The following is a 22233-nucleotide window of genomic DNA, read 5'->3' as shown; positions in this document are numbered from 1 at the left end:
ACCATTCACTGTACCTCTCTTCCACAGAGCCAAGTGCCAGGTCTGGATCGTGGGGCCTGACTCCTTGCTACCCTTCTGTGCCTCTACCCAAATTGGCCGCAAACCCAGGTCCTGGGTTGTGCTAATGTAGTGCCAGGACAGAGGTCAGGCAGATGAATGGCCACCTGGAAGCAGAGGAACAGCTGGATCAGGTAAGGGTCCATCTGAAGACCAAGAGCTTCCATCACCCAAGGCCCTTCCATTTCAGCTCTGCTCGTCAAGGAAGTGGGACTTGCTTTCTGTCCATTTCATAGATAGGGCAGCTGAACGCCCAGAGAAGCCGGAAGTGTCCCTGAAGTCATAGGAGTCTCCTGTGAGATTCTCATTTCTGCTTTCTTTTTTGGAGGCTCCAGGCCCTTCTTTGGAGCTCTAGTGGCATGCTGGATTAAGCATTGGGTTGTTCCCTGAAAGGTGTGCATTTGAACTCAGCAGACATTGTATAAGAGAGGAATGAGGTAGTCTGTTTCTGTAAAGATTTAGTCTTGAGAACTCGTTGGGACAGTTCTCCTGTGTCATATAAGGTGATTATGAGTTGGAATGGACTCAAGCCGGCAGGGCTGGGCTTTGGTTTCTAAGATTTCAGCTCTGCTTCCTTTTCCTGTTCCCTTAGCTCTGTGACCCGGCTTCCCTGTTGGAGGAGCCTTAGCTTCTCGGGGCATTATCTCTGCCTTTCCTATCTGACCATTCATCTCACTGGCTTGCTCTCCTTCTCACTCTGTTTGGGACATCCCTTGACACATTGCTGATCTGGAGGAGTCCCTGGGTGGTAGAGACCACTAACAGAAATGTTGGCAGCTCAGAGGTCCCTTGGGGGACTTCAGAAAGGTCACAGCCCTTGGAAACATTAAGGACCACAGTTCACATTGTCACCTGTGGGATTGCCATGTACTCTGAGTTGGATGCAAAGTACAATTTTTTTATTTTGGCAAGAAGTGAGTTTTTCCATTTTGTCTCTTTGTAGCAAACTCCGTCCCTGCCTCTGTGTGTGTGTGTGTGTGCGCGCACACACACGTGCGCACGTGTGCTTCTAATTTTAGTCTTGCTCAGCTTTGCCTTCCTGCCTTTGAATCTCACCACACCCTTGCCTCTCTCTGTCAGTATCTCTGCTTTCTGTCTCTCTCAGTCTCAGGCCCTCTCAAAACCTCTGGCCTCCCAGCATTCCCCTCAACCCCTACGGAGTGTCCCTCCCCTTTTCTCTTCTGTGTTTCTTTGGACAAGCAACCCACTGGGTCATCCTGTGTGTAGACGCTTATCTCCTGCCTCTACTTTGGCTTGTGCCCAAGAGATATCATTTGGGAATTAGTGAGCCACTCCACCCTGGTGTTTATTCCAGAAGTTTTCTCCATTTTCGTTGCCTTCTATACCCTTAGAGGAATCTCTGTGGGCCTAGTGGTAAAGGAGCTCCACTGCCAAGCCCAAAGGCATGCTGTTCGAATCTCCCTGCTGCTACACTGGAGAAAGTAGGCAGTCTCCTTCCTTGCATCTTACTGCCTGTGAAAACCTGCTTTAGGGTCGAGTACTTAGGTCAGTTCCAACACAACAGTGCATAATAGTTGCATAGTGCTTGGCATGTTAGGTTGCTAACTCAAAGGGTGCAAGTTCGAATCCACCAGAAAGGTAGACAGGCTCCTCTAGGTAACGGTTTACAGCCTTGGAAACGTAGCAGTTGCTGTGAGTAGGGATCGACTGAAGGCAGTGGTTCTGTGCCCCTGGATTACGCATTCCCACTGGGTGGCTTTGTCTCTTGGCTTTTGAGTCTTTCTTTCCAAGGAATCTTTGACTTTCTTTTTTTTTTTTTGTTTCTTGCTGCTTCTCTGAGTTTCTGCCTCGCTGAGGCTGTTTTTTGACCCCATTTGTTAACTCTGGGCTTGTATTACCTTGTTCTCTCTGTGCTGTCATGCTCTGTGCCTCTGTCGCTACACGCCCACCTCCCTGTCACTTCTCGGAAAACTCAATGGATTGGAGAGGGTCCTGTGCCCTCCACAAAGATGGCGGCAACGGGGATGGCCGTGTAGCTGCGACACCTTTTAGCTGCGCACTTGCCCTCACCAAATATGGTGCCCCATCTCGCGAGATGCAATGCCCCGCCCTGTTCCCGCGGAAGGCCGGCCCCTGTGCCTAGCCCGAGAGACCCATTGGCCCCGCCCCACACTCCCTCATTGGTTCAACAGAAACCGGCCACTCGACGATTGGCCGGGCCGAGCACACCCTCCCCCCACCCCTAGGTCCGATGGGGGCGGTTGGTGCCGACTTGAGGGGCCATCTGGAGGAGGACCCGGCATGTGAAGAGGGTGCGGGGTCAGGGCACTGAGTCGGGGAGGGACTGAGGGATCCTGAGGAACAGAGAGATGGCCCGGGACTGGGGTACCGGGGGTGGGGGATGGGCGACGGAGAGCTCCTGGGCCAGAACCCGAGTGGGGATGGAGGGCTGGTTCTGGGAGACTCGTGGACGCATATCCAGGCTCGTGGGTTCGAATTCTGCGGATGGAGACCCAGGCCCGAAGCTGGGCAGATGTGGGTGAGCCAAGAATGGAAGCCAGGCCAGAGGCTGGGGGGACCCCGGGGACAGAGATCCAGACCGGAGGCTGCATCTGGAATCTCTGCTAGAAGACACTCTCAGCAGGGGATCGCCAGTTTGGGGGGCAGAGGCAGCACTCCCCGGGCGCAAGGGAGCTGCCTGTGAGAATTTGACTCAGATGGGGGGGGAGGTGTGCCCTTCAGGGGAACCCTGAGTTCTAGGAAGGTGCAGCTGACCCAGCAGGTGGCTGGGTGGGGCAGCAGGGAACAAAGGTGAACTGGTAGGAGGTGCAGTGCGGGCAGAGGGCACGGGAGGGTTTCCAGGGCGGGTACCTCGGTCCCGACTCCCACCCCTTCCCTGGAGAGCAAGCAACCAGATGCGCAGGTCAGTGTCCAGGGCCGGGCTCAGAGCCCCTGCCTCTCAAAAGTGCCTGCATGTGGTCCTGCCTCCTCTCTGGCCCCTTATGCCCCCACGATTGGAGCTCTTTCTCAGTTTCCATCAGTCGGTGCCACCTGCCTCTTGCCTCTCCTTAATCCTGCGTATCCCTTCCTTCTCTGCCCCATGGCTTCCTGACCCTCCGCTTCCTAAAAGCCCCTAAACCCTTACTTCCTCCTTGAGTTTCTGTTAGCAGTCTGGATCATGGTGGTTGTATGCCTTCTCCCCAGCGTTTGTTCTGCCTCTCAGAAATTATTCCTCACTGTCTTGGTGTCTTCAGTCTCCCCTCGCTCTGAAGGAGAAGGAAGGGGTGTGTTTGTCTTTACAGGTCCCTCTCTGCTTGTGTTTCCACCAATTTTGGGGCCCCCTTCCCTGCCATATTTTCTCCCCAAAACTTTTCCTCATCCTCCACAACACTGGAGATTTTACCTCTTTCTTTTATCTCCCTGCCAACTGATTAGAATATAAACTCAGAACAAGAATGTCAGTGTTTGCTGAGCCTGGCGTGCAGGGGGGTCCTGTGTGGTTAGTTCTCTGGGGGATATGCGAATGAATGCTGGTGGTGCCCAGGTCTCTGGGCTGTCCGGGATGCTGGTGCTGTGTCCTCGGGGTCTCCTCACACCTGTCTGGGCCTGTTTGTCTCCCCATCACCTGCAGGTGCTCCCGCTGTCTCCTGTCCACAAGCTTTGTGTGTCTATCCTGCCCCCTATCCTGGGGATTCTAGACTCTGACTTCTGCCCGCTTTCCCTCCTGCAGAGCCTGGACCAGGAGCTGACCTGGAGTCAGGGCCCTGGGCCCAGAAGTGCCCTGGACAAGGCCAAAGTCATGGCCCCGCCAGCCCCACATCAGGCTGCCAGCACCCCACTGATGCATGGCGAGTTTGGCTCCTACCCAGCCCGGGGCCCACGCTTTGCCCTGACCCTCACGGCACAGGCCCTGCATATCCAGAGGCTGCGTCCTAAGCCTGAAGCCCGGCCCCGGGGTGGCCTGATCCCTTTGACCGAGGTCTCGGGCTGCTGCACCCTGCGCAGCCGCAGCCCCTTGGACTCCTCTGCCTACTTCTGCATCTACGCCTATCCGAGGGGCCGGCGGGGGGCACGGCGCAGAACCACACGCACCTTCCGGGTCGATGGGGCTGCAGCCTATGAGGAGAACCGGGCTGAAGCCCAGCGCTGGGCCATCACCCTCACGTGCCTGCTGCGTGAGCTGCCGCTACCTGCAGATGGGGGTGAGTCCTCTGTCTGCCAGGTCCTTCCTGTGTGCCCTGCATGAAGCCACTCATGGTGGCTTGGATGCATGAGTGACACGGACAGAGGTGGGCCAGGTGGCACAAACAGTGACCCACTCAACTGGTAGCCAGATGATTGGCAGTTCAAACTCTCCCAGAGGTGCCTCAGAAGACAGGACTGGCAGTCTGTTCCCCAAAGGTCCCAGCTTTGAAAAACCCTATGGGGTAGAGTTCTCCTCTGACACTCAGGGTCGCCCTGAGTCAGAATTGGCTCGACATCAACTAACAGAAGAAGCAGAACCCACAGGCACAGAGAACGGAGGGTATCTGCTGTCTTTGGCCATTAGCCTCGGTTCCCTGCCCCCGTCTCCTTTGGTCTAAGCAGCGTAAACAAGTCTGAGATGACCAGGCTGGTCGGGGCAGTCTGGCAAGTAACAGGTGGCAGAGGGCGCTCAGGGGGCCTCGGCTGGCACAGGAAGGTATTTTCCCCAAGGATCCCAACTCGTGGGCCTTCCTTGGTCCCATGGGGTCCTGCTGGCTGCCTGGAGACCAAGTCTAGGCCCCAGATCTGTGCGACGGGGCCGAGAAGGGGCCTGGACCTGAGGACTAACCTTTTAGCAGCTGGGGTCCAGGTGTTCAGAGGAGGGCGGAAACCTGAATCACTGGCCAGCATGCTGGCCAAAGGGCGTTGTGCTTAGACACCTGAAACGGGCCTTTGTTTGTGGCCCTGGGGTGGGCGGCGGGGCTGCACACTTTTAGCTTTGCCAGGTGCGGGCCCTGCTGCATGGGAAAGCACCACCCCCAGAGCAGAGGCTGGAAGGCGCAAACAAACTCCTGCTTCCAGAATTTACCGTGGCTGCCCCCCTTTTCTCTGCAGAGATTACCGCTGAGCTGCTGCCCAGGCCGCCCCGCTTGCTCCTATTGGTCAACCCCTTTGGGGGGCGGGGCCTGGCTTGGCAGTGGTGTAAGAACCACGTGCTGCCCATGATCTCCGAAGCGGGGCTGTCCTTCAATCTCATACAGACAGGTGAGGGGCGTGGGGGTGGGGGGGACACACAGGAAGAGGGGTTGGACAACCCTGACTTCTCAGTCTGAGGAAAGTGGTGGGTAGGGGGCTCCTGGATCAGGGAAGACGGAAGGAGGGCTGGAATCCCACGTCCTGGGGGGCTGTGGGAAAGGGTCCTGGATGTTGGTGAAAGTGCAACTTCTGTCCCCCGGGGAGTAGTGGAGTCTCCTGGGTATCAGACAACAGTCGTGTGATGTGTATGTGTGGAGGGCTTTCTACATCACCTGCCTGCACCCCTCCGTCAGAACGGCCGAACCACGCCCGAGAGCTGGTGCAGGGGCTGAGCCTGAGCGAGTGGGATGGCATCGTCACGGTCTCCGGAGACGGGCTGCTCTACGAGGTAGGGGCCAGAGCACCCTTCCGTCTGCCAGCACCCTCGGGGACCCCGGAGGGTGGGGCCAGACTTAGGAAGCTGGTGTCCGCTCCCCGGCTGCAGGTGCTGAATGGGCTCCTTGCTCGCCCCGACTGGGAGGAAGCTGTGAAGATGCCCGTGGGCGTCCTCCCTTGTGGCTCGGGCAACGCGCTGGCCGCAGTGGTCAACCAGCATGGGGGGTAAGTGGGGCACCCCAAAGCTGAGGATACAGGGTTGGCAGATTGTGCCCATGCCCTGGTGATGAAACAGTTAAGCATATGGCCACTAACCTCCACTATCCGATTGAATCCACAGAGCAGCTTTTGTCGAGGAAAGACCTGACCATTTGACCCCAGAAAAGTCCCTAGCCTAGAGAACTCAAGACACTTGGGGTCGATTAAGAGCCACCACACTCAGCCTCTCCCCTCAGCCCATCAGAGCCACCCACCCCTGTCCCTGCAGTGTCTTGCCGGCTGTGCTGTCGATGGCACACAGCAAGCCCAGTCAGAGCTGATGGGCAAAACTCAAGGGGCACCTGGGCTGGTGAGAGCCCCTGCTTCCTCCCTGGCCTGCACTCGGGCCTCACATGCCGCTGTTGGCTCTTCCCCTGTGTGATCCCCTACCTCGTGCAAAGGTTTGAGCCAGCCTTGGGCCTTGACCTGCTGCTCAACTGCTCCCTCCTGCTGTGCCGGGGCGGCAGTCACCCGCTGGACCTGCTCTCCGTGACGCTGGCCTCGGGCTCCCGCTGTTTCTCCTTCCTGGCCGTGGCCTGGGGCTTCGTGTCAGACGTGGACATCCACAGCGAGCGCTTCCGGGCCCTGGGCAGTGCCCGCTTCACCCTGGGCACGGTGCTGGGCCTGGCCACACTACATACCTACCGCGGGCGCCTCTCCTACCTCCCAGCCACAGGGGAACCTGCTTCCCCCACGCCCCAGGGGCTGCCCCGGGCCAAGTCAGAGCTGACCCTCACCCCCGAGCCAGTGCCCCCTGTGGCCCACTCACCCCTGCATCGCTCAGTTTCTGACCTGCCCCTGCCCCTGCCGCAGTCCGCCTTGACCTCCCCTGGTTCACCTGATCCCCTCCCCGTTCTGTCTCTCAATGGTGGTGGTCCAGAGCTGGCTGGAGACTGGGGCGGGGCTGGAGATGTGCCACTGTCCCCAGACCCACTGCTCCCTCCATCCCCCAGATCAGCCATTCACTCACCCATCACTAAGGCGTCCCCAGAAATGCCAACACCCTCTGAGCCCTCACCACCCCACCCTGATGCTCCAGCAGCTCCCTCCACCTGGGGACCACCTGACCACCTGCTGCCTCCCCTGGGGACCCCGCTGCCCCCAGGCTGGGTGACAATGGAGGAGGACTTTGTGCTTATGTTGGCCATCTCGCCCAGCCACCTGGGCGCTGACATGGTGGCAGCCCCGCACGCTCGCTTTGACGATGGCCTGGTGCACCTGTGCTGGGTGCGTGGTGGCATCTCACGGGCCACCCTACTGCGCCTTTTTCTGGCCATGGAGCGAGGCAGTCACTTCAGTCTGGGCTGTCCCCAGCTGGGCTACGCCGCGGCCCGTGCCTTCCGCCTGGAGCCACTCACGCCACGCGGCGTGCTCACGGTGGACGGCGAGCAGGTGGAGTACGGGCCGGTGCAGGCGCAGATACATCCGGGCCTCGGCACCCTTCTCACGGGCCCGCCGAGCCGCACCGGGCCTTGAGCTGAGAGTTCAGCACGGAGCCCGCCGAGGGCGGGGCCTACATTCCAGTGGGAGGGGCTTGGACTGGGGGTGGGGTCTAGCTGCTAAGCCTTAAGGCCCGGGCCCAAGTGCCCTGGGCCTGGCCCGTTCTCAGGATTGCACCGCCTCCCGGGACCAGACGGGGAACGTGGTGGCGGTGGTGGCGACAGGATCGGCCCCGACGGATCGCCAGCCTGCAGGGAGGCCTGGATTTCCAGGGGGCTGCTGGCTGGGATCGCTGAAACTTAAAGGGCGTGCCCCGAAAGTAGTGCCTGACCGGGGCCTGTGGACCCGGCGTCTGCGCTCTGGCCCGCCCTTGGGGGCGTGGCCCCGCCCAGACCACGCCTCTGCTTCCGACTCAGAACGCTCGTGCGGCCGAGGGCGGGGCTTGGCCAACGCGCCGCCCAATGACGGAGCCTGAAATTTACGGGCTGGGCGAGGAGGCCTTCATTGGCCAGGCTGGGGGTCCGGGTCTCGCTCTATCCACTGCGGTGCCTACTCTTAACTGGCCAATCAACCCGAGAGGGGCAGGTTCCCCTGGGCCGCGCTCCGTTTTGCACTAATGTTCTTGACCCCGCTCCCCGAGCCAGGTGGAGCCGTGGACGCTCGATCCCCGTGTGTTCTCTCTCGTGCGTCCCAGTTCTTGTCCCCAGTCTTTAAAGCAATTGAAAAGGTCTATGCAATAAAGGCGCTCGCTTCTTTCCTCTCAGCCCCTCGCCTTCCTCCATCCGGGAGCCCGTCGAGAGGTTCGAGTTTGGAGCAGCACCTGCGTTTTTGGTGACCCCGCTGATCACAGGTCGCAGCCGCGACAGGGCCTCCTCCCCGAAAACAGCTGGCTCTGGGGTTCTCAAGATTTATTCAGGATTGTGTTAACGGAGGCGGTGGGAGGCTGGGGTCCCCGGCGTTCCGCGGGGCACACACACATAGCACCCTCCCCTCTCCCACGAGGGAGGTGGGGATGCTCGCTTTTTCTTCGAAAATAGAAATGTATTTATCTGCATTGTTACGTCCCTGGGGCACCCAGCTGACCGGCCCAGGGAGTGGGCCACGGGGTGGGGGGAGGAGGGCGTCAGGGCGAAAGTCTGAGCAGGGTGGAGGTGGGCGCCACTGGGTGGGGGGCCGCAACGTCACAGGGCTCCGTGCTGGGCCTGGTATCGGGACAGCACTGCGCGGTAGTGGGACAGCTCCTGGCGCACCGCCACCACCTCCTGCCGCAAAAGGGCGTTCTCCTTCTCCAGGAAGGCCGCCCGCACTGAGATCTGATTCTCCTTGAGCCGCCGGGCGTCGCGGGATCGCTTGGCCGCCTCGTTGTTCTTGTACCGCCGGCTCCAATACTTCTCGTCCTGCGGATGTTGAGGAGAAGGCACTGCGATCCAGACAGGCCCCAAAGAAGGCAAGAAGGGAGCAGTGGCCTGGCCTACAGGGCCTTCAAAGATCCAGGAAGGACACCTAAAGGATCCCTAGCACCTGTACCCCGGCACTGGGTTCTAAAGAATACCCAAGGGTCTGCCCTATCAAGGACCTGGTAGCTGAGGAGAACTGGGCCTTAGCAAGAGATGAGGCTTGAGCCATCCCATTCCCAAACAATTAAGCTTCAAGTGCTAAAGCCTTTTGACAAGGGGCCTGCAGTTAATGCCTGGTTGCTAGGGATGCTTGTTCCCTAGCAACAGGGCCCTGAGGGTCTGAGCCATTCTCCCAGTGAAAAATCACAGCATCAACAGTTAAAGACCTCTGGTGGGGTGGCAATTAAGAGCTCTGCTGCTACCCTCAAGGCCAGTGGTTCAGACCCCCAGCTGCTCTGTGGAGGAAGCTCAAGCAGTCTACTTCTGTAAGAATTTACAGCTTTGGAAACCCTGTGGGCAGATATATGTCCTGCAGGATGGCAGTGAGTCCAGATTGACTCAGCAGCAGTGAGTTTGCTTTCATAAACCACCTTTCACATCCTGATTGCTGAAGGCGGCCTAGGTCCCTTAGAGATGAGCTCTGACATTGCATAACACCCCTCCGCCCTCCCAGATCTGAGCTCCTTTTGACCTGGTGGCCAAGGAAACCTCATTCTTTCTTGACGCACAAAATGGAAAGCCTAAGCGGTCCTATGGACCAACAGCCAGTCCCTGACTTGAACTGGGGCTAGGGATCTACCCCCAGTTGGCAGGTCCTGGTTGCTAGAATAGCTGGTCCTTAGCAACAGAGCCATCCCAAGACCTTGATATCTCTACTGGTCACTACGCATAGGGGTTTCTAACCCTGGGAGCTGGTCACTGAGGAGGATCACTCCTTAGTGGTTGGCCCACCCAGCTTATAAAGCTGCCCCTCCCCGCTTTAATTAAATCATAGTTCTTCGTTGCCAGGGAAAAATCCAGTCCCTAGCAACAAGACCCTGCAGCAGGAGAGACCACTGACCTAAAGACTGCTTCTTACCCAGAGGCAGACAGAGCAAAACTCTTGTGGCAAAAGCCCAGGGGCTGGTCCTTTGGCAGACCAGGAACCGGCAAAAAGAATGCCAGAGAGCTGTAGTCAAAACCAGCAGCCTCTCAGTCGAGCCCTATTCATGGCGATCCTTTTTTTTTTTTTGTTCTATTAGAACTGTACCCCAAGGGGTTTTCCAAGGATGACAGTTTGCAAAGCAGACTGAAACATCAAGAGCTCTCTTTCAAGGTCCTTTTAGATGAGCCTTTAACCATAGGGTTAGCAATGAGGCTTGTTAATTATTATTTTTTTTAAGCCTACAGCACCCAGTATTCCCAGGTGGTCTCCCATCCAAGTACTAAGCAGGCCTGACTCTGCTTAGCTTCTGAGATCAGGTGCATTCAGGGTGGTATGCCATAGCAGACAACTCGTTAATTCTTTATAGGACCGAGTCACTCCCCCAAGAATCCCAAATCGCAATGTGGTCGTGACTAACAAGACCCCGGGAAGTCCAACACCAGTGAACAGGGTTCACTGGGACCAGCAAAGGCTGCAGTGAGGGGAGAGGCAGCTATCCTAAAAGCTGGTTTGAAACAGCTCCAAGATTCATTCCCAGTTTGGATTGCTGGAAAGGGGAGACAGGCTGAGACCCCGTTGCTAAGGAAGGCCAGCCTTAGCAACAGGCTCAGAGGCAGCCTGGCCCATGGAGACTTTCAGGCCCACCGGAGACGGCAAGTTGCCAGACTGTGCAATTGAGCCTGCAGGCTGCCTGAGCCCTGTTACAGTGAAAAGGCCAACTGCCACGGAGCTGATTCCACCTCCTGGAGCCCACACACATGGCAGGATAGAACTGTGTCTGAAGGGGTTTCAAGGCTGAGACCTCTGGGAAGCCGATCACCAGTCCTTTCACCTGAGCTCGTCTGGATGGGTTCAAACCACCAACCTCTGGGTTGGCACCTGAGTACTTAACCGGCCGTGCCACCCAGGGGCTCCTCCTACAATGATACGTCATCATAAATCTCAAGCCAGACACCTGCCCTCTGGTGTTCCTGTAGCCAGGGAGGTCTGGTCTTTGGCTGCAGGTGAGGGAGCTTACAGAAAGCTTTGCAGGACAGGTCCACCCCAGCCAAGACTGGGTCTCACCTGCGACCAGGCTCACCTTCTGCTCCTCTGGCACCTGGATCTTCCGAGCCTTTTTCATGATGGGCTGGGGCTTCAGTTCCTCCTCTGAGAAGCGATGTCTCCGAGGGTCAAAGGTTTCATGACCAGGAATACTGGACAGGGCGAGGTCAGCTGGGTCGGGTTCAAAGGTCATCAGCACCTCCACGGTGTCTGGGTCCACAGGACTGGGTGTGTCCCGAGAGCTCAGGCCTTTGTGAGGGATAGAATTTACTGAGAGGGAATTTCCAGCATCGAACCCCTGCTCAGGTGACATGGTTACCTTTCTTTTAGCCACCAAGTCTATCTGGAATCTAAAACCTGCCAGGGGTCAAGCTCCTTAATAAAAAAATGTTTAAAAATACGGTTTCCTAAACCACAGTGCTGCTTAGAAATCACGGGGTTGGGCCAAACCAGGAGACTCTAAGGTCCGGCAGAGCTGACCTGCAATCTCATCATTAAGGTAGAGTCAGAAGTGACTCAGATAGCTGACCCTCCAGCTAGTTTTCAGAGGTTGTAAATCGCATGGAGGAAGAAACTGCCTGTCTTTCTCCCACTGAGTCACTAGTGAATTGCAAACACCAGTAAGCGGCAACCTTTGGAACTGGAGTCCAGGCGACTGGGTCTAAAACGTGAGGCCTTCAGATTCACATTCATTTGGCTTCTTTTGGGTCAGGTGTCGTCAGCCACCTCCGACTCCTAGTCTATGTACAAGTGTTGGAAACCTTTCCTGACCTCAGCAGGATGGAGGGACACAGTACCTGCAACAATGAGCTGAAGGACAGGCTAGAATGTGAAGATGGGTCAGGATCAGCAAGCTTTTGATCTTTCTGGCAGCCAATCTAAATCCTTAACACAACTCGGATATTTAAAGGGAAAAGAATCCACTACATCGAAAAGACCTCAAGTTCCTTTCAAAGCTACTAGTTCTGAGGTTTAAAAGAGGCGCAGAGGTGACCCCCCCTGAAGTTTTAGAAAGTTGGCTGACGAGGAGGTATCTGTCCCTTTAAGAGCGAGCAAGACAAGGCCAGCTGAGGACACAGGTTCTGGCTGAGTCACGTGCCAGAGCCGGCTTCTCTTCCCTCCACACCCCTCCCACCACGAGCGCCCTCTCTTTTCCCCAGGCCCCCCCCTTCTCCCGCGCATCTGCGCGTGCGCGAAGCTCGGAGCACGGAGGAGGGAGGGGAGGATTCACGTGGCACGGGAATGTGCGGCTGGAAAGGGGAGGGACCTAGCGCTGCCGGGAGCTCTGACCCGGGACAGGTGAACCCTGGAATTCCTTGCTGGCAGCCTGCCCTTGGAGACCCCCAGGTGCCCAACTTTTCCTTGGGGCTTTCAGCTCGCATTCGTACGGATCATGGTCCTGTTGCTCTCTGGGAACATAAGAGAATCGCTTCAACTTCTTCCTAGAACTCCAGCCCCCAAATCCCTAGGATAGCCATGATTCTGAATCTCTGGTCCTTTCTGTTTCAGGAATCTAAGAGTCTCCGTTCTGTTCCCCTGAAAGGCTCAGATTCAAGATCCTCACCTCCCATATAAAGGATTCTTCGAACTAGGGCTGAGGTCCACCATAAAGATGAGGATGGAAGTCTGTGCCCATCCCTCGCCTTCTCCCTATTAGAGAGCTCAGCTCTTCTGTACCTTATCCACTCTCCAGTAAAGAACAACCTGAATTCTGGGCTTCCAGCCCCGAGTATCCGTGGTTCCAGACCCTTGGTTCCACTGAAACACCCAAATTCTCTCTCCATTATACAGGCTTCTCCGAGTTTAAAGTCCCAAGTACTTTCTCCCATAGAAATCTCAACTTCAACTGTTGTCATCGAGTCGACTCCGACTCACAGTGACCCAGCCCAGTCCTGGCCAGCTTCACAGTCACTGCTGTGCAGCCCACTGTTCAAGGCACACGTATCAATGCAACTCATGGAGAGAGTCTCTTCTCTGAGCCTCTACCAACTGCAACATCTTCCAAATACTGGCCCCTCTAGATAACATGGTCCACTGCAGGGCACAGTATATGGTCCCGCAGGCAATATCTATCAGCTAACCAAATCAACCAACCCACCCTACTGCCTTTGGTCCCATTCCACTCTATTCAACGAGGGGACACAGAAAGAGGCCCGCAGCCAATCCCACCACTCCCGCAGCCGCTACGCATACCCCGCCCCCTGGAGCACAAGCCCCGCCCATCCAGGGTCCCGCCCCTCCCTTCCAAGGTCCCGCTCCGCCCCTCTGCCGCACCTGCGCGGTGGCCGCCCGCGGCCCCGAGGGCAGCCCGGGCGGGGGCGTGCCCAGGCGAGGATCGGGGGGAGGCCGAGCCGCAGGAGCCCGGTCCTGGGGAGGGAGCTGGGGTGCACGCAGGCGAGGGCGCCGGGGACGAGCCCCCGGGAGGCAGCGGGCTGGGCGGGAGCCCGTGCTCCAGCAGGAAGGCGTCCAGGTCCACGTACTCCACGTCGCCAAAGGGCAGCGTCCGCTCCCATAACAGCGGCGCCAACAGACCTGGACCGGGCACGGTCCCTGGGCGCCCCCGTGGGGACCCGCCGCCCACCACGGCCCCAGCGGGGGCATCCGCCGGGCCCGCAGACTCCAGGCCCGGCCCGGGGACAGTGGCCACCGGCGGAGCCGCCTTGCGCTCCTTTTCCTTCAGGAGACCTGCGGGTCAGGGAAAGACGAGACAGGATGGAAGAGGGAAAAGAGGAAGAGACCCAGAACCAGAGAAACAGGAGAGAGGGGACATGAGATCCACACGGGGGACATCAGAGATGTAGGAAATAGTGGACAGATCGAGGGGGGGAACAGAGGAAGGATATAAAACCACAATGAGGAGGAAAGAGAGACTCAAAGAGGAAGGCAGACGCCCAGAGATAGGACAGAAACTCAGAAGAGGGGAGGAGAGATGAAAGAGGGGGACACAGGCACAGAATGGCCCAGAGAAAAGGTGACGGAAGGATGTCCGGGGAGGGAGGGAGGGAGGGTGGTTAGGCGGACAGGAGAGAAAAAAAAAAATGACAGCTCTGTAATTCCTCCGAAATTCCCTTGCAAAGGTCCCCAGCCCCTTCCCCCACGCCATGGAAGGGGCTCGAGTCCCCGGGCACATTCCTCAGCCGAGGACCCATGTGACCCCAGAAAGCCCCGCCCAAGCCCGTGTCACCTCCGTGTGAGCCCCGACACACCCCCTCCCTCCTCCCAGGACCCCGGGGGTCAGACTCCCGAGACCAAGGGGACATGAGGGGTAGGGGCCCTCCATCCTGAGTCTTCGAATGGATCGGCTGAGAGCCGGAATTTGGGGCTCCTGGCTGCTAAGGGATCTAGGGTTGAACACCTGAGTAATTGGGTGATAAAGGCTGGGAGAGGCGCACTGGAGTCCCTAAGGGGGCTCCAAAATGGGGGACGCGGGACTGGAACTCACAGCTAGACGGCTCTTTGGGCTTGCTGGTCCCCTGCAGAAGACTCCGCAACCCAAGCAGCGCTCCCCCGCCAGGGGGGGCCCCGGCCTGGCCGCCCAGCAGCAGGGGGGCCGGGGTCCTGTCGCTCGCAGGCCGCGCCATTGCCGGGCACCTGCCCCCAGGCTCACGGGTTCATGGAGACGCGAAAAGCTGGCAAGCCAGTCAGCGACACACTCCTGCGGTTCGGGCGAGTGTCTGCCCCGGGGCGGGCGAGTGGAGCTTGCAAGCTTCCAATATCCAGAACACAGCAAATCCTAGGAGCCAGGGGGATTTGCGGCCCTCCGTGCAGAGAAACGTGCAACTCCAAAGGGTCCCCGGAGATCATGCAGTCTGGGGCGAGGGAGGTAGTGGCCAAATTAGGCACCTGGTTCTTTGCAAACGAGGGTGCGAGGGAATACCGCGCTCCTCCAAGGTGGGCGAGACTGGCTCTTGCAAATTCTGCAGCTCTCGCAACGGAAGGCGCTTTGCAATCTGCACCGAGAGGTGTGCGCGGAGGGGCGGAGGAGGGGGCAGAAGGAGGTGGCCGCCCTGAGGCGGGGCCAAAGCAAACTTCTTTCGCGGAAAAAAAAAAAGCCAAACCAAAACACCCGACGCCACAGCGCGGGCCCCTCCTCCCGGCCCCCGCACGCGCCTGCCCAGCCCCACCCGCATCTTCGGCGGTGCACCCCAGCCGCGTGCCTCCCTCCGGCTGCACTCACGGGCCAATCGCGTCTCGGTCTCTTGAGACGCACAGCCAATGGGACGCCCTAGATCTGCCAGGACCCGGGAGGGCACATGAGGGGCTGGACGCGTGAAGTTGCCTTGCCTTCTGGAAGAAGGCGGGACCCTGACCTACATTTGCCCAATGGGAGGCTGCACAGAGGGCGGGACCGTCACCCACTTCGAGCCAATGAGGCAAGCGGGTGGAGGAAGCACATGGCTTCGCGCGTGCTGCTTGAGAAAGGAGGGGGTACCCGGCTGAAGACGCCACTTAAAGGAGCCGGAAGTCTAAATGATTGATTTTTGAAAAAGTGAAATCCAAAAAGCCGATTATTGATGGTTTTGAAAGAGAGCGATTGGTTTCTGGAAGAAGGCTATTCCTGGTTAATACCCCAAGGGTTTCCCCACCGCGCCTACAATCAGACCACTGAGAAACTGGAAGAATTCTGTCCCTTTAATTGGTTTGTTTTGAGGTGACTTCCCTCTCCTAGATAGGCTTGGGACAGGCAGGTGCAGTCCTCGGTGGGGAGTCTCAGCGACCATGAGGGCCACCATCCACTGAAAGAGGACACATACAGGAGGTGTCATTAGTTTAGGGCGCAGTGGGAATGTAAGGGGAGGACAAGAGTCAGGAACGTGGAGCTCTGCACTGGGGAGCTGCGAAGGGGGAACCAAAATGTACCAGGTGGTGCAGCTCCAGGCTTCAGTACTGGGCAGGAGGGTGGACTGGGGACGTCCCTCCACACTAGACTGGACTAAGTGATGGTTACGCGGGGGGATCGGGGCTGTACCATGTTTGGTTAACCAGCCTGGCGGCAGGTCACAGGTCTAAATCACAGGCAAGCGGTGGGAACAGAAAGCGATTGTACCAAGCTGATGCTTGCTGTTTGCTGTTCGGGCTATACCACTTAGGAAGAGAGGTGGGCCCAGGTTGTTCTAACTAAGATGCCACATTAACAAGGAAGCCAGGGCGCTCGAGTTGCAAAGCAGTGTGAACAGGGAAGACAGATAATCGCAGACCACCAATGGTTCAAAGAGGGGAAGTGGGCGGTACCAAACTCACACGGAGGGAGGAGAATGAGGACAGTACTGAAACAGCAAAATATGGACTGTGCCATAGTGAGACACCATGGTGGGGGGAAACACATAGGAGGATTAGACCAAAACGTGGGGAGGGATGCAGACTGGACCATACCATGCAAACGATAGTTGGGGCCTCGGCAACGCCTCTCAGGGTGCCGGGGGTCCCTGTTGCCCCTCAAAGCCCTGTGGGCCAAGGGCTGCAGGGGCCGGCCGTTACCGCTGAGGCTCTGGAAGATCTGGGATGGAGGATTCTGGCTCAGAAGTCTCAGAGAGTGCATCTGCCAAGGAAAGGGAACACTGGGCGTGAACAGGGTTTGTCTGGGAGATGTCACGGGAAGCCCCGCCCCTGGCGCGTGGTAGGCGGGGCATGTGCTCAGCGCCACGCCCCCATCGCCCTGCCCCTTGCCCTCTGGGGTTCTAGGTCATTGCGGAAAAAAGGAATTTAAAGGGAGGATGCAGATCTCCCCGCATCAGGGGCAGAGGGTCACCTGGAGGGAGGTGATATTGAGGGCCCGGTCAATCAGAATCCAGGTGACAGTCTCCGAGCAGGGTGGGGTGCTGAGAGAGCCCTGATAGGTGATGAAGCCAAAAGATTCGGGGAACAGAAGCTCCAGGCTCAGGTCTTGAAGAAAGTAGGCATCATCTGCAGGAACATCGACCTGAGTGGAGGGTGTCCTTCGGAGAACACCCCCACTTGGGCGATCCCCTTCTAAGCACACAAGGGACTCACTCTTGTAGGAAATTCGAGTGATGGTGTCGCGGTTGAGGAGGCGGCTGAGGAAAGGATTCGAGCTGCCAGCCACCTGTGGGGGTACAAGGGGAAGAGGCCTTCAGGTCCCTCGCCACCAGGACCCAGGATGCTGGAGTCCCAGGCTCCTTCCTTCTGCCGTCCTTAGACCCCAGAATCCGGGCCATCACCCACTTTATCCCTCAGAACCTTGCCAGACTCACATTGATAAAAAGGCTGAGAATGGCCAGGCCATTGGGGCCTCGGGAGGCAGCGCTGAGGTTCCCGTAGAGTTCCTGATTGAAGTGGATGAGTTGCACCTGAGAGAAGGGGACAGAAAGGGGGTTCCCCAAGAGAAGGAGAAAAGAGGATGGCCCCAATTCTGGAACCTTGAGGATCTTGGGTTAAGATGAGGGTCAGTGTCTATTATCAGGGGACCACTTATGTCCAGGAGGATAGGGTGAAAAGTGTAGGAAAATGTTAAAGATTGGTGTTGGGACCAAGGGTTAGAGATCATCTGCCAGTCACCTCAGCAGAAAAGCCCTGGTGGTTGATCTGGTGTTCAGAGCCAGCTCCATCGCGAGCTCCGAAAAGCAGCCGTAGTTCGCTGAGTCTGTGGCTGTAGAGGAGGGGACCCCCAGACACGTTGACCACGGGCCGTGGCGCAGGCAGGAAGGAGACGTGGCGGCCAGTGTTATACAGGGTTCCCCGGAGCTGTGATGGACAGAGATTCTTTTCTCTTCCAGTCTCCACTTCAACAATTGCCCGTTTCCAACAGCTTTTCGTTATCTAATAGCATCGACTGTCTGCCAAGCTCTCCGCTGAACCATGTCACCAAAAAACAACCCCACTGCTGTCAGTGGATTTCAATGCACAGCCACCTAGTAGGGCAGAGAATTGTCCCACAGGGCTTCCACAAGCTGTGATGTTTAATAACAATTCTGCCTTTGAACAAAATGCTAGAATGCTTCTCAGAAGCAAGGATGGTGAAACTTTGTCTTAGGTCCTTTGCGCATCTTACCAGGAGGGGCCCATCCCTGGTGAAGGCTATCACATTTGGTAGAGGGAGGAAGACCCTCAACAAGGTAGATTAACATAAACAACAGTAAGGGTCATCTCTTTCCTCCTGTCCCATGTAAAGTTGCTATAAGTCTGACCCAATGTGAAGGCACCTAACAATAACAACAACCTTTATGCAAACAGACTGCCCCAACTTTCTCTCTTAAAGTGGGCTAGTGGGTTCCGACTGCACAACTAGAATTCCTCTTGGTCTTTGGGAAGTGTATTGGTTCCCTTGCTCACACATTGCCTTTGAGGTGGAACGGGTTCCCAGCTGATGCTCCAGCTGGTTTCTGAGGCTGTAAACAGCATGGGAAGAGAGGGCCTGTTTCTCTCAGAGCAGCTGGGGGTATTCGAACTGTCAGGAAGGCAGGGCCTCTTGGAATAACAGCACCACAACTCGCCTACAGACTACACCAGCTGAGCGCCTTCAATCTTGGTTGGACTCGTGTAATTAACACATGTATTGAGTGCAACTATGTTCCATGGATGCCAAGAACAGCAGCTAATAAGTAGACAAAACGCCTGAGTCTCATGGAGATTCTTTTTTAATGGGGAAGTTGTTGTTATGTGCTATCGAGTCAGAAGCCATTCACAGTCAACTGTCTAATGGGTTTCCAGAAGCTGTCAATCATATGGAAAGAGACTGCCCATCTATCTTCCTCAGAACAGCCAGTGGATTCTAACTGTCTTTGGGTTGTCAGAGCAACCTGGCTCCCAGTAAATACACAGTCACAGAAGTAACAGCTTAATGAATTACAACCTATGCTAGGAAAACAAATAGATTCCTCCTGGAAAGGGTTAAACCGGGTGGCTCCTCGGAGGAAAGGATTCTGAGGCTCCGTCTAACATACTTTGGACATGTTGTAAGGAGAGACTGGTCCCTGGAGAGGGACATCATGCTTGGGAGGGTGGAGGGATGGTGCAGGAGAGGAAGGCCCTCTATGAGGTGGATTGATTCAGTGACTGGGATAATCGGGATGGGAGTGTCAGAGACAGTGCGATTGGCACAGGATAGAGCAGAGTTTAGGGCTGTTGTATATCGGGTCGCTATGAGTCGCAAGCGACTGGACGGCACATAACAACAACAATGATAGGAAGACCCTGGATGAGATGGATTGATACAGAACCTGGAGCAATGAAAGTTGGATGTGTTGTAATTAGTGAGACTGGCTCCGGACAGGGCAGGCTTCAGAGCTGCTGCAGGTAGGGTCATTATGGTTTGCAGGTGACTCGAAGGCACATAACAACAACAATATGACAGGAACTCGGTTGGTAGGTGCCATCAAGTCAAGTACAACTCATAGCAATCCCGTGATCTGGTAGATTATGGTAAGGAAATATCCTGCCAATGCAAAGGTACATGGTTTGATTCTACCAGCCACTCTGGGGGAGAAAAGTGGTCAGTCTCCTTCTATGTGACTTACTGCCTCTGCAATCCTGCCAGAGGGTCAGCTATGGGTCATTTCCTACCCAATGGTACACAACATCAGCAATGTTCATGAAAGAAGGGAAACAGGAAGTTCTGAGAAAAGAGAATAGCGGGCCCGGTCTAGAGAGGTGACATGTGAACAAAGATCTAAAGTATAAGCAAAAGTTAGTTGCAAAGAGTAAGAAGGGTATTCCAGGGGAAAAAAAAGTGCAAAGGCCCTGGGGTGGTCTATTTTGGGGACAGCCAAGGTCAGTGCGTCAGGAGCTCAGTAAGCAAAGAACAAAGTATAGGAGGGCCAGGTGAGCAATAATGAGAAGTCTCATGTATTTTACATAAATAAACAAGTAAAACACTCCTGGCACAGTGCCAGACACTTCTATAGGTTCTGTGTGAATAGTTGCTAGCACCATTTATCCTATTCGGACTTTGAGCAAGAGAGTCCTATAATCTGATTTGCATTGTTAAGCTTCTCTTTAGCTGTGATTGTTGGAAGCAAAGAGGCAGGGCAGCATGGAAGCTCCCAGAAACTACCAGGAGGAGAAGGAACTGAGGGCTGGTGAGCAGAGAGGCCCCGAAGAACTTGAGTTGGGAATGGGGCAGGAGGGAAAGGATGGGTACCACCAAATCCGAAGTTTTTGGCTGGAAGTGGCTGGATGGAGTGAGGTGCTTAATAGAAATGGGGTTACCAAGTAGGCAAGGGTATGGTTGGCTGGCAACACACTGCCTGGATTTGCATCCCAGAGAGGACCTTCTAGCTGTGTGATCCCAGGCAAGTGACTCAGTCTCTCTGTGCTGCTTTCAATTTCCGCCTCCATAACAGAGGAATGGTAATAGAAGGGCTTTCATGAGGTTGTTATGTCCATCAGAGGGGTCCCTCAAGCTTTTCAAACAGTGCCTAGCACAGGAAATGTTTTTTATCTTCTGTTTCTACAAAGCTGGAAGGCTGGGGAGTCAAGTTTAGGGAAGGAAGAAGAGGTGATTCCATTTTAGAGGGTAAAGTGCTTCCTCTCCTCAGTGGTGGACACCCCTCCCCAATGCTGCCCCCCATCTCATCCATCCTCCCTCAGCCCCCACTTCTACCCACCCCCATAGGATTCAGTAACCCCTCGCCAGACTCCTTACCTTCTCTCCCCCAGTGCTGAGCCTCAGAGGGGGAAGAAAGGGGTCATAAAGGACCCTCTTCAGCTCCACGTCCACCGGGCTCTGCCGCTTGCCCACAGCACACAAGCTCCAGGCTGCGTTCACCAGGCCCCAGAAAGGAGGCCCTAGGGGCAAGGGGTTCAGGAGGACAGGGAGTCAGAAATAGGGCAAAGATCCCAATGTTGGGACCTAGGGACAGAGAACTACGGTCTGGGCTCCTGGGTTTATGGGGAGGAGTTAAGGGCCTGGACGGCGAGGAAGCAAAAGGATGGGGTCTAGAACCCTCGGTCCTGAAAGAATTTGGAGCAGTTTACTAAAACCCAGTTATGCCTCCGGCCTCTCGTCGGTCCACCCATCTTAAATTATGTCATTGGGGAAAGGAACTACAACTCCCAGAAGTCGCTAAGGCGGCCAGCCTATCCATCCGCTGCCTGCTTGCCCCAGTGCCCCACGGGAGTTGTAGTTCTGTCGGTGTCCTGTCCCACAGCTGGATTACGACTCAATTGGGCAGAGGAGGTGCAAGAGAGGGCTGGACAAGGTGGGGGACCCGGGATGCTGAACCTCCGCTTCCCAGCGGAAGTCAAGATCCGCCTCATTCTCTGCAAACACACACTCTTTTCCACCCCCACACTTTTCCTTCCACTCACTCCCACTCGCTACTTGAAATGCGCATGTACAATGTCCCACAGTGAGCCCCCGGGGTTCAGAGGCCGGGCCCAGACACCAGGGGGATGGGGTGCTGGGACTCCCGGGTTAGCAGAAGCCTCGGGGCTGGGAACTGAGACCGCAAGTCTGAAGGAGGAGGCGCCTTGGGGGCCTGACTCCTGGGTCCCCGCCCTGGTTGCACCTGGCACGAAGTTTCCCTGGAGATTATCCTTGTAGGTCCACCAGTCCTCGGGGTCAGGTGCAGGTCCAATGTGAGCTGGGAAGAGAACAGCCTGAACCTCTTTCCTGGCACACCCCCACCCCCAGCCCACCCTCGGGGCTCCTGCCCCGACCCCCAGGGTCTTACCTGCCGCCCCCAGTGCGGCCCAGAGTACCAGCGCTCGAGGGGCGCTCAGGCGAGCGGCACCTCCCATCCCCAGGAGGCCTTGAAGGGACCTTTCCCAACCCCCTGCCCCCCCTCAGCTCCTCCCTCTCCTCTTTCTGAGACCCTCTCGCTCCAGGACTTCCAAGCTTCTTCACCTCCTCAACAATGAGCCCCAATTCCCTGAATCCCAAAGTAGCTGGGGATGGGGAGCCCCCAAACCCACTCCTCTCCCCTCTCTCTTGCCTCTCCTCCTTCCTCACCTCCTCTTTCCTCCAAACCCTCCTGTCTGCCCTCCACCTCGACTCAGCCTCCTCCTCTCTCTGCCTTCAGCCTCTCTCCGGGGTTACCTCTCGGCTTGGAATCCACACCCCCCTCCTGGTCCCCTTTTCATTAAGCTCTCCCGAGCCACCTAACCCCTGCCTCCATCTCGCTGCCCCATCTCCTCCAGCTCCCTCGCTCCTTTCTCCCTTCTCACCTCCTCCCTCTCCCGTCTGCCTCCAGCTTCCCTCTCCCCCCACCTCTCCCTCTCCTGCCTCTCCTCTCCGTTTCTGTCTCTCTCTTCTCTCCGGGTCCTCCCTCCCTGCCCCCCTCCCTGCCTTCTCTATCAGGCTGTTATTTAAATTTTTTTTTCCAGGAGGGGCGGGGAGCTGTGTGATCTTCTCCAACACTCCTGGGGCTGGGGGGGGGG

The 22233-nt window shown here is 56.7% G+C and overlaps 3 protein-coding genes across 3 annotated transcripts; 1 reads left to right on the top strand and 2 right to left on the bottom strand.

Moving 5' to 3' along the window:
• Positions 1 to 152: 152 nt before the first annotated feature.
• Positions 153 to 7786, top strand: SPHK2 (sphingosine kinase 2). Its single transcript, XM_006897329.1, has 8 exons — positions 153 to 191; positions 3749 to 3954; positions 4030 to 4220; positions 5098 to 5247; positions 5532 to 5626; positions 5723 to 5838; positions 6273 to 7340; positions 7456 to 7786. Exons 1-8 carry the CDS (start codon positions 153 to 155, stop codon positions 7784 to 7786), a joined length of 2196 nt encoding a protein of 731 aa, XP_006897391.1.
• Positions 7787 to 8202: 416 nt separating this feature from the next.
• On the bottom strand, positions 8203 to 14867 carry DBP (D site of albumin promoter (albumin D-box) binding protein). Its single transcript, XM_006897257.1, has 4 exons — positions 14339 to 14867; positions 13171 to 13581; positions 10934 to 11145; positions 8203 to 8708 (listed from the first exon to the last, which is right to left on the bottom strand). Exons 1-4 carry the CDS (start codon positions 14475 to 14477, stop codon positions 8493 to 8495), a joined length of 978 nt encoding a protein of 325 aa, XP_006897319.1. The 5' UTR covers positions 14478 to 14867; the 3' UTR covers positions 8203 to 8492.
• Positions 14868 to 15506: 639 nt separating this feature from the next.
• On the bottom strand, positions 15507 to 21950 carry CA11 (carbonic anhydrase XI). The gene is made up of 9 exons (XM_006897256.1): positions 21528 to 21950; positions 21363 to 21437; positions 20498 to 20640; positions 17413 to 17598; positions 17109 to 17204; positions 16888 to 16960; positions 16646 to 16800; positions 16270 to 16435; positions 15507 to 15632 (listed from the first exon to the last, which is right to left on the bottom strand). The coding sequence occupies exons 1-9, from the start codon at positions 21592 to 21594 to the stop codon at positions 15607 to 15609; spliced, it is 987 nt and encodes a 328-aa protein (XP_006897318.1). The 5' UTR covers positions 21595 to 21950; the 3' UTR covers positions 15507 to 15606.
• Between the last annotated feature and the right edge of the window lie 283 nt (positions 21951 to 22233).

The sequence above is a fragment of the Elephantulus edwardii genome, unplaced genomic scaffold (assembly GCF_000299155.1).
Source record: "Elephantulus edwardii isolate Elephantulus edwardi_28Jun2011 unplaced genomic scaffold, EleEdw1.0 scaffold00208, whole genome shotgun sequence".
NCBI classification, from domain to species: domain Eukaryota; kingdom Metazoa; phylum Chordata; class Mammalia; order Macroscelidea; family Macroscelididae; genus Elephantulus; species Elephantulus edwardii.
Note: the sequence above shows the minus strand (reverse complement) of the source record. Positions and strands in the feature narration are given on the sequence as shown.

Coding starts and splice junctions, on each gene's coding strand:
- SPHK2 (XM_006897329.1), top strand. CDS start 153: ATGAATGGCCACCTGGAAGCAGAGGAACAGCTGGATCAG. Junction 192..3,748: donor CAGAGGAACAGCTGGATCAG/GTAAGGGTCCAT, acceptor TCCCTCCTGCAG/AGCCTGGACCAGGAGCTGAC. Junction 5,248..5,531: donor CTTCAATCTCATACAGACAG/GTGAGGGGCGTG, acceptor CCCCTCCGTCAG/AACGGCCGAACCACGCCCGA.
- CA11 (XM_006897256.1), bottom strand. CDS start 21,594: ATGGGAGGTGCCGCTCGCCTGAGCGCCCCTCGAGCGCTGGTACTCTGG. Junction 21,438..21,527: donor GGCCGCACTGGGGGCGGCAG/GTAAGACCCTGG, acceptor TTCTCTTCCCAG/CTCACATTGGACCTGCACCT. Junction 16,961..17,108: donor TTCTCAGCCTTTTTATCAAT/GTGAGTCTGGCA, acceptor GTACCCCCACAG/GTGGCTGGCAGCTCGAATCC.
- DBP (XM_006897257.1), bottom strand. CDS start 14,477: ATGGCGCGGCCTGCGAGCGACAGGACCCCGGCCCCCCTGCTGCTGGGC. Junction 13,582..14,338: donor GCCCAAAGAGCCGTCTAGCT/GTGAGTTCCAGT, acceptor CCTGACCCGCAG/GTCTCCTGAAGGAAAAGGAG. Junction 11,146..13,170: donor CGCGGGCGGCCACCGCGCAG/GTGCGGCAGAGG, acceptor TCCCTCACAAAG/GCCTGAGCTCTCGGGACACA.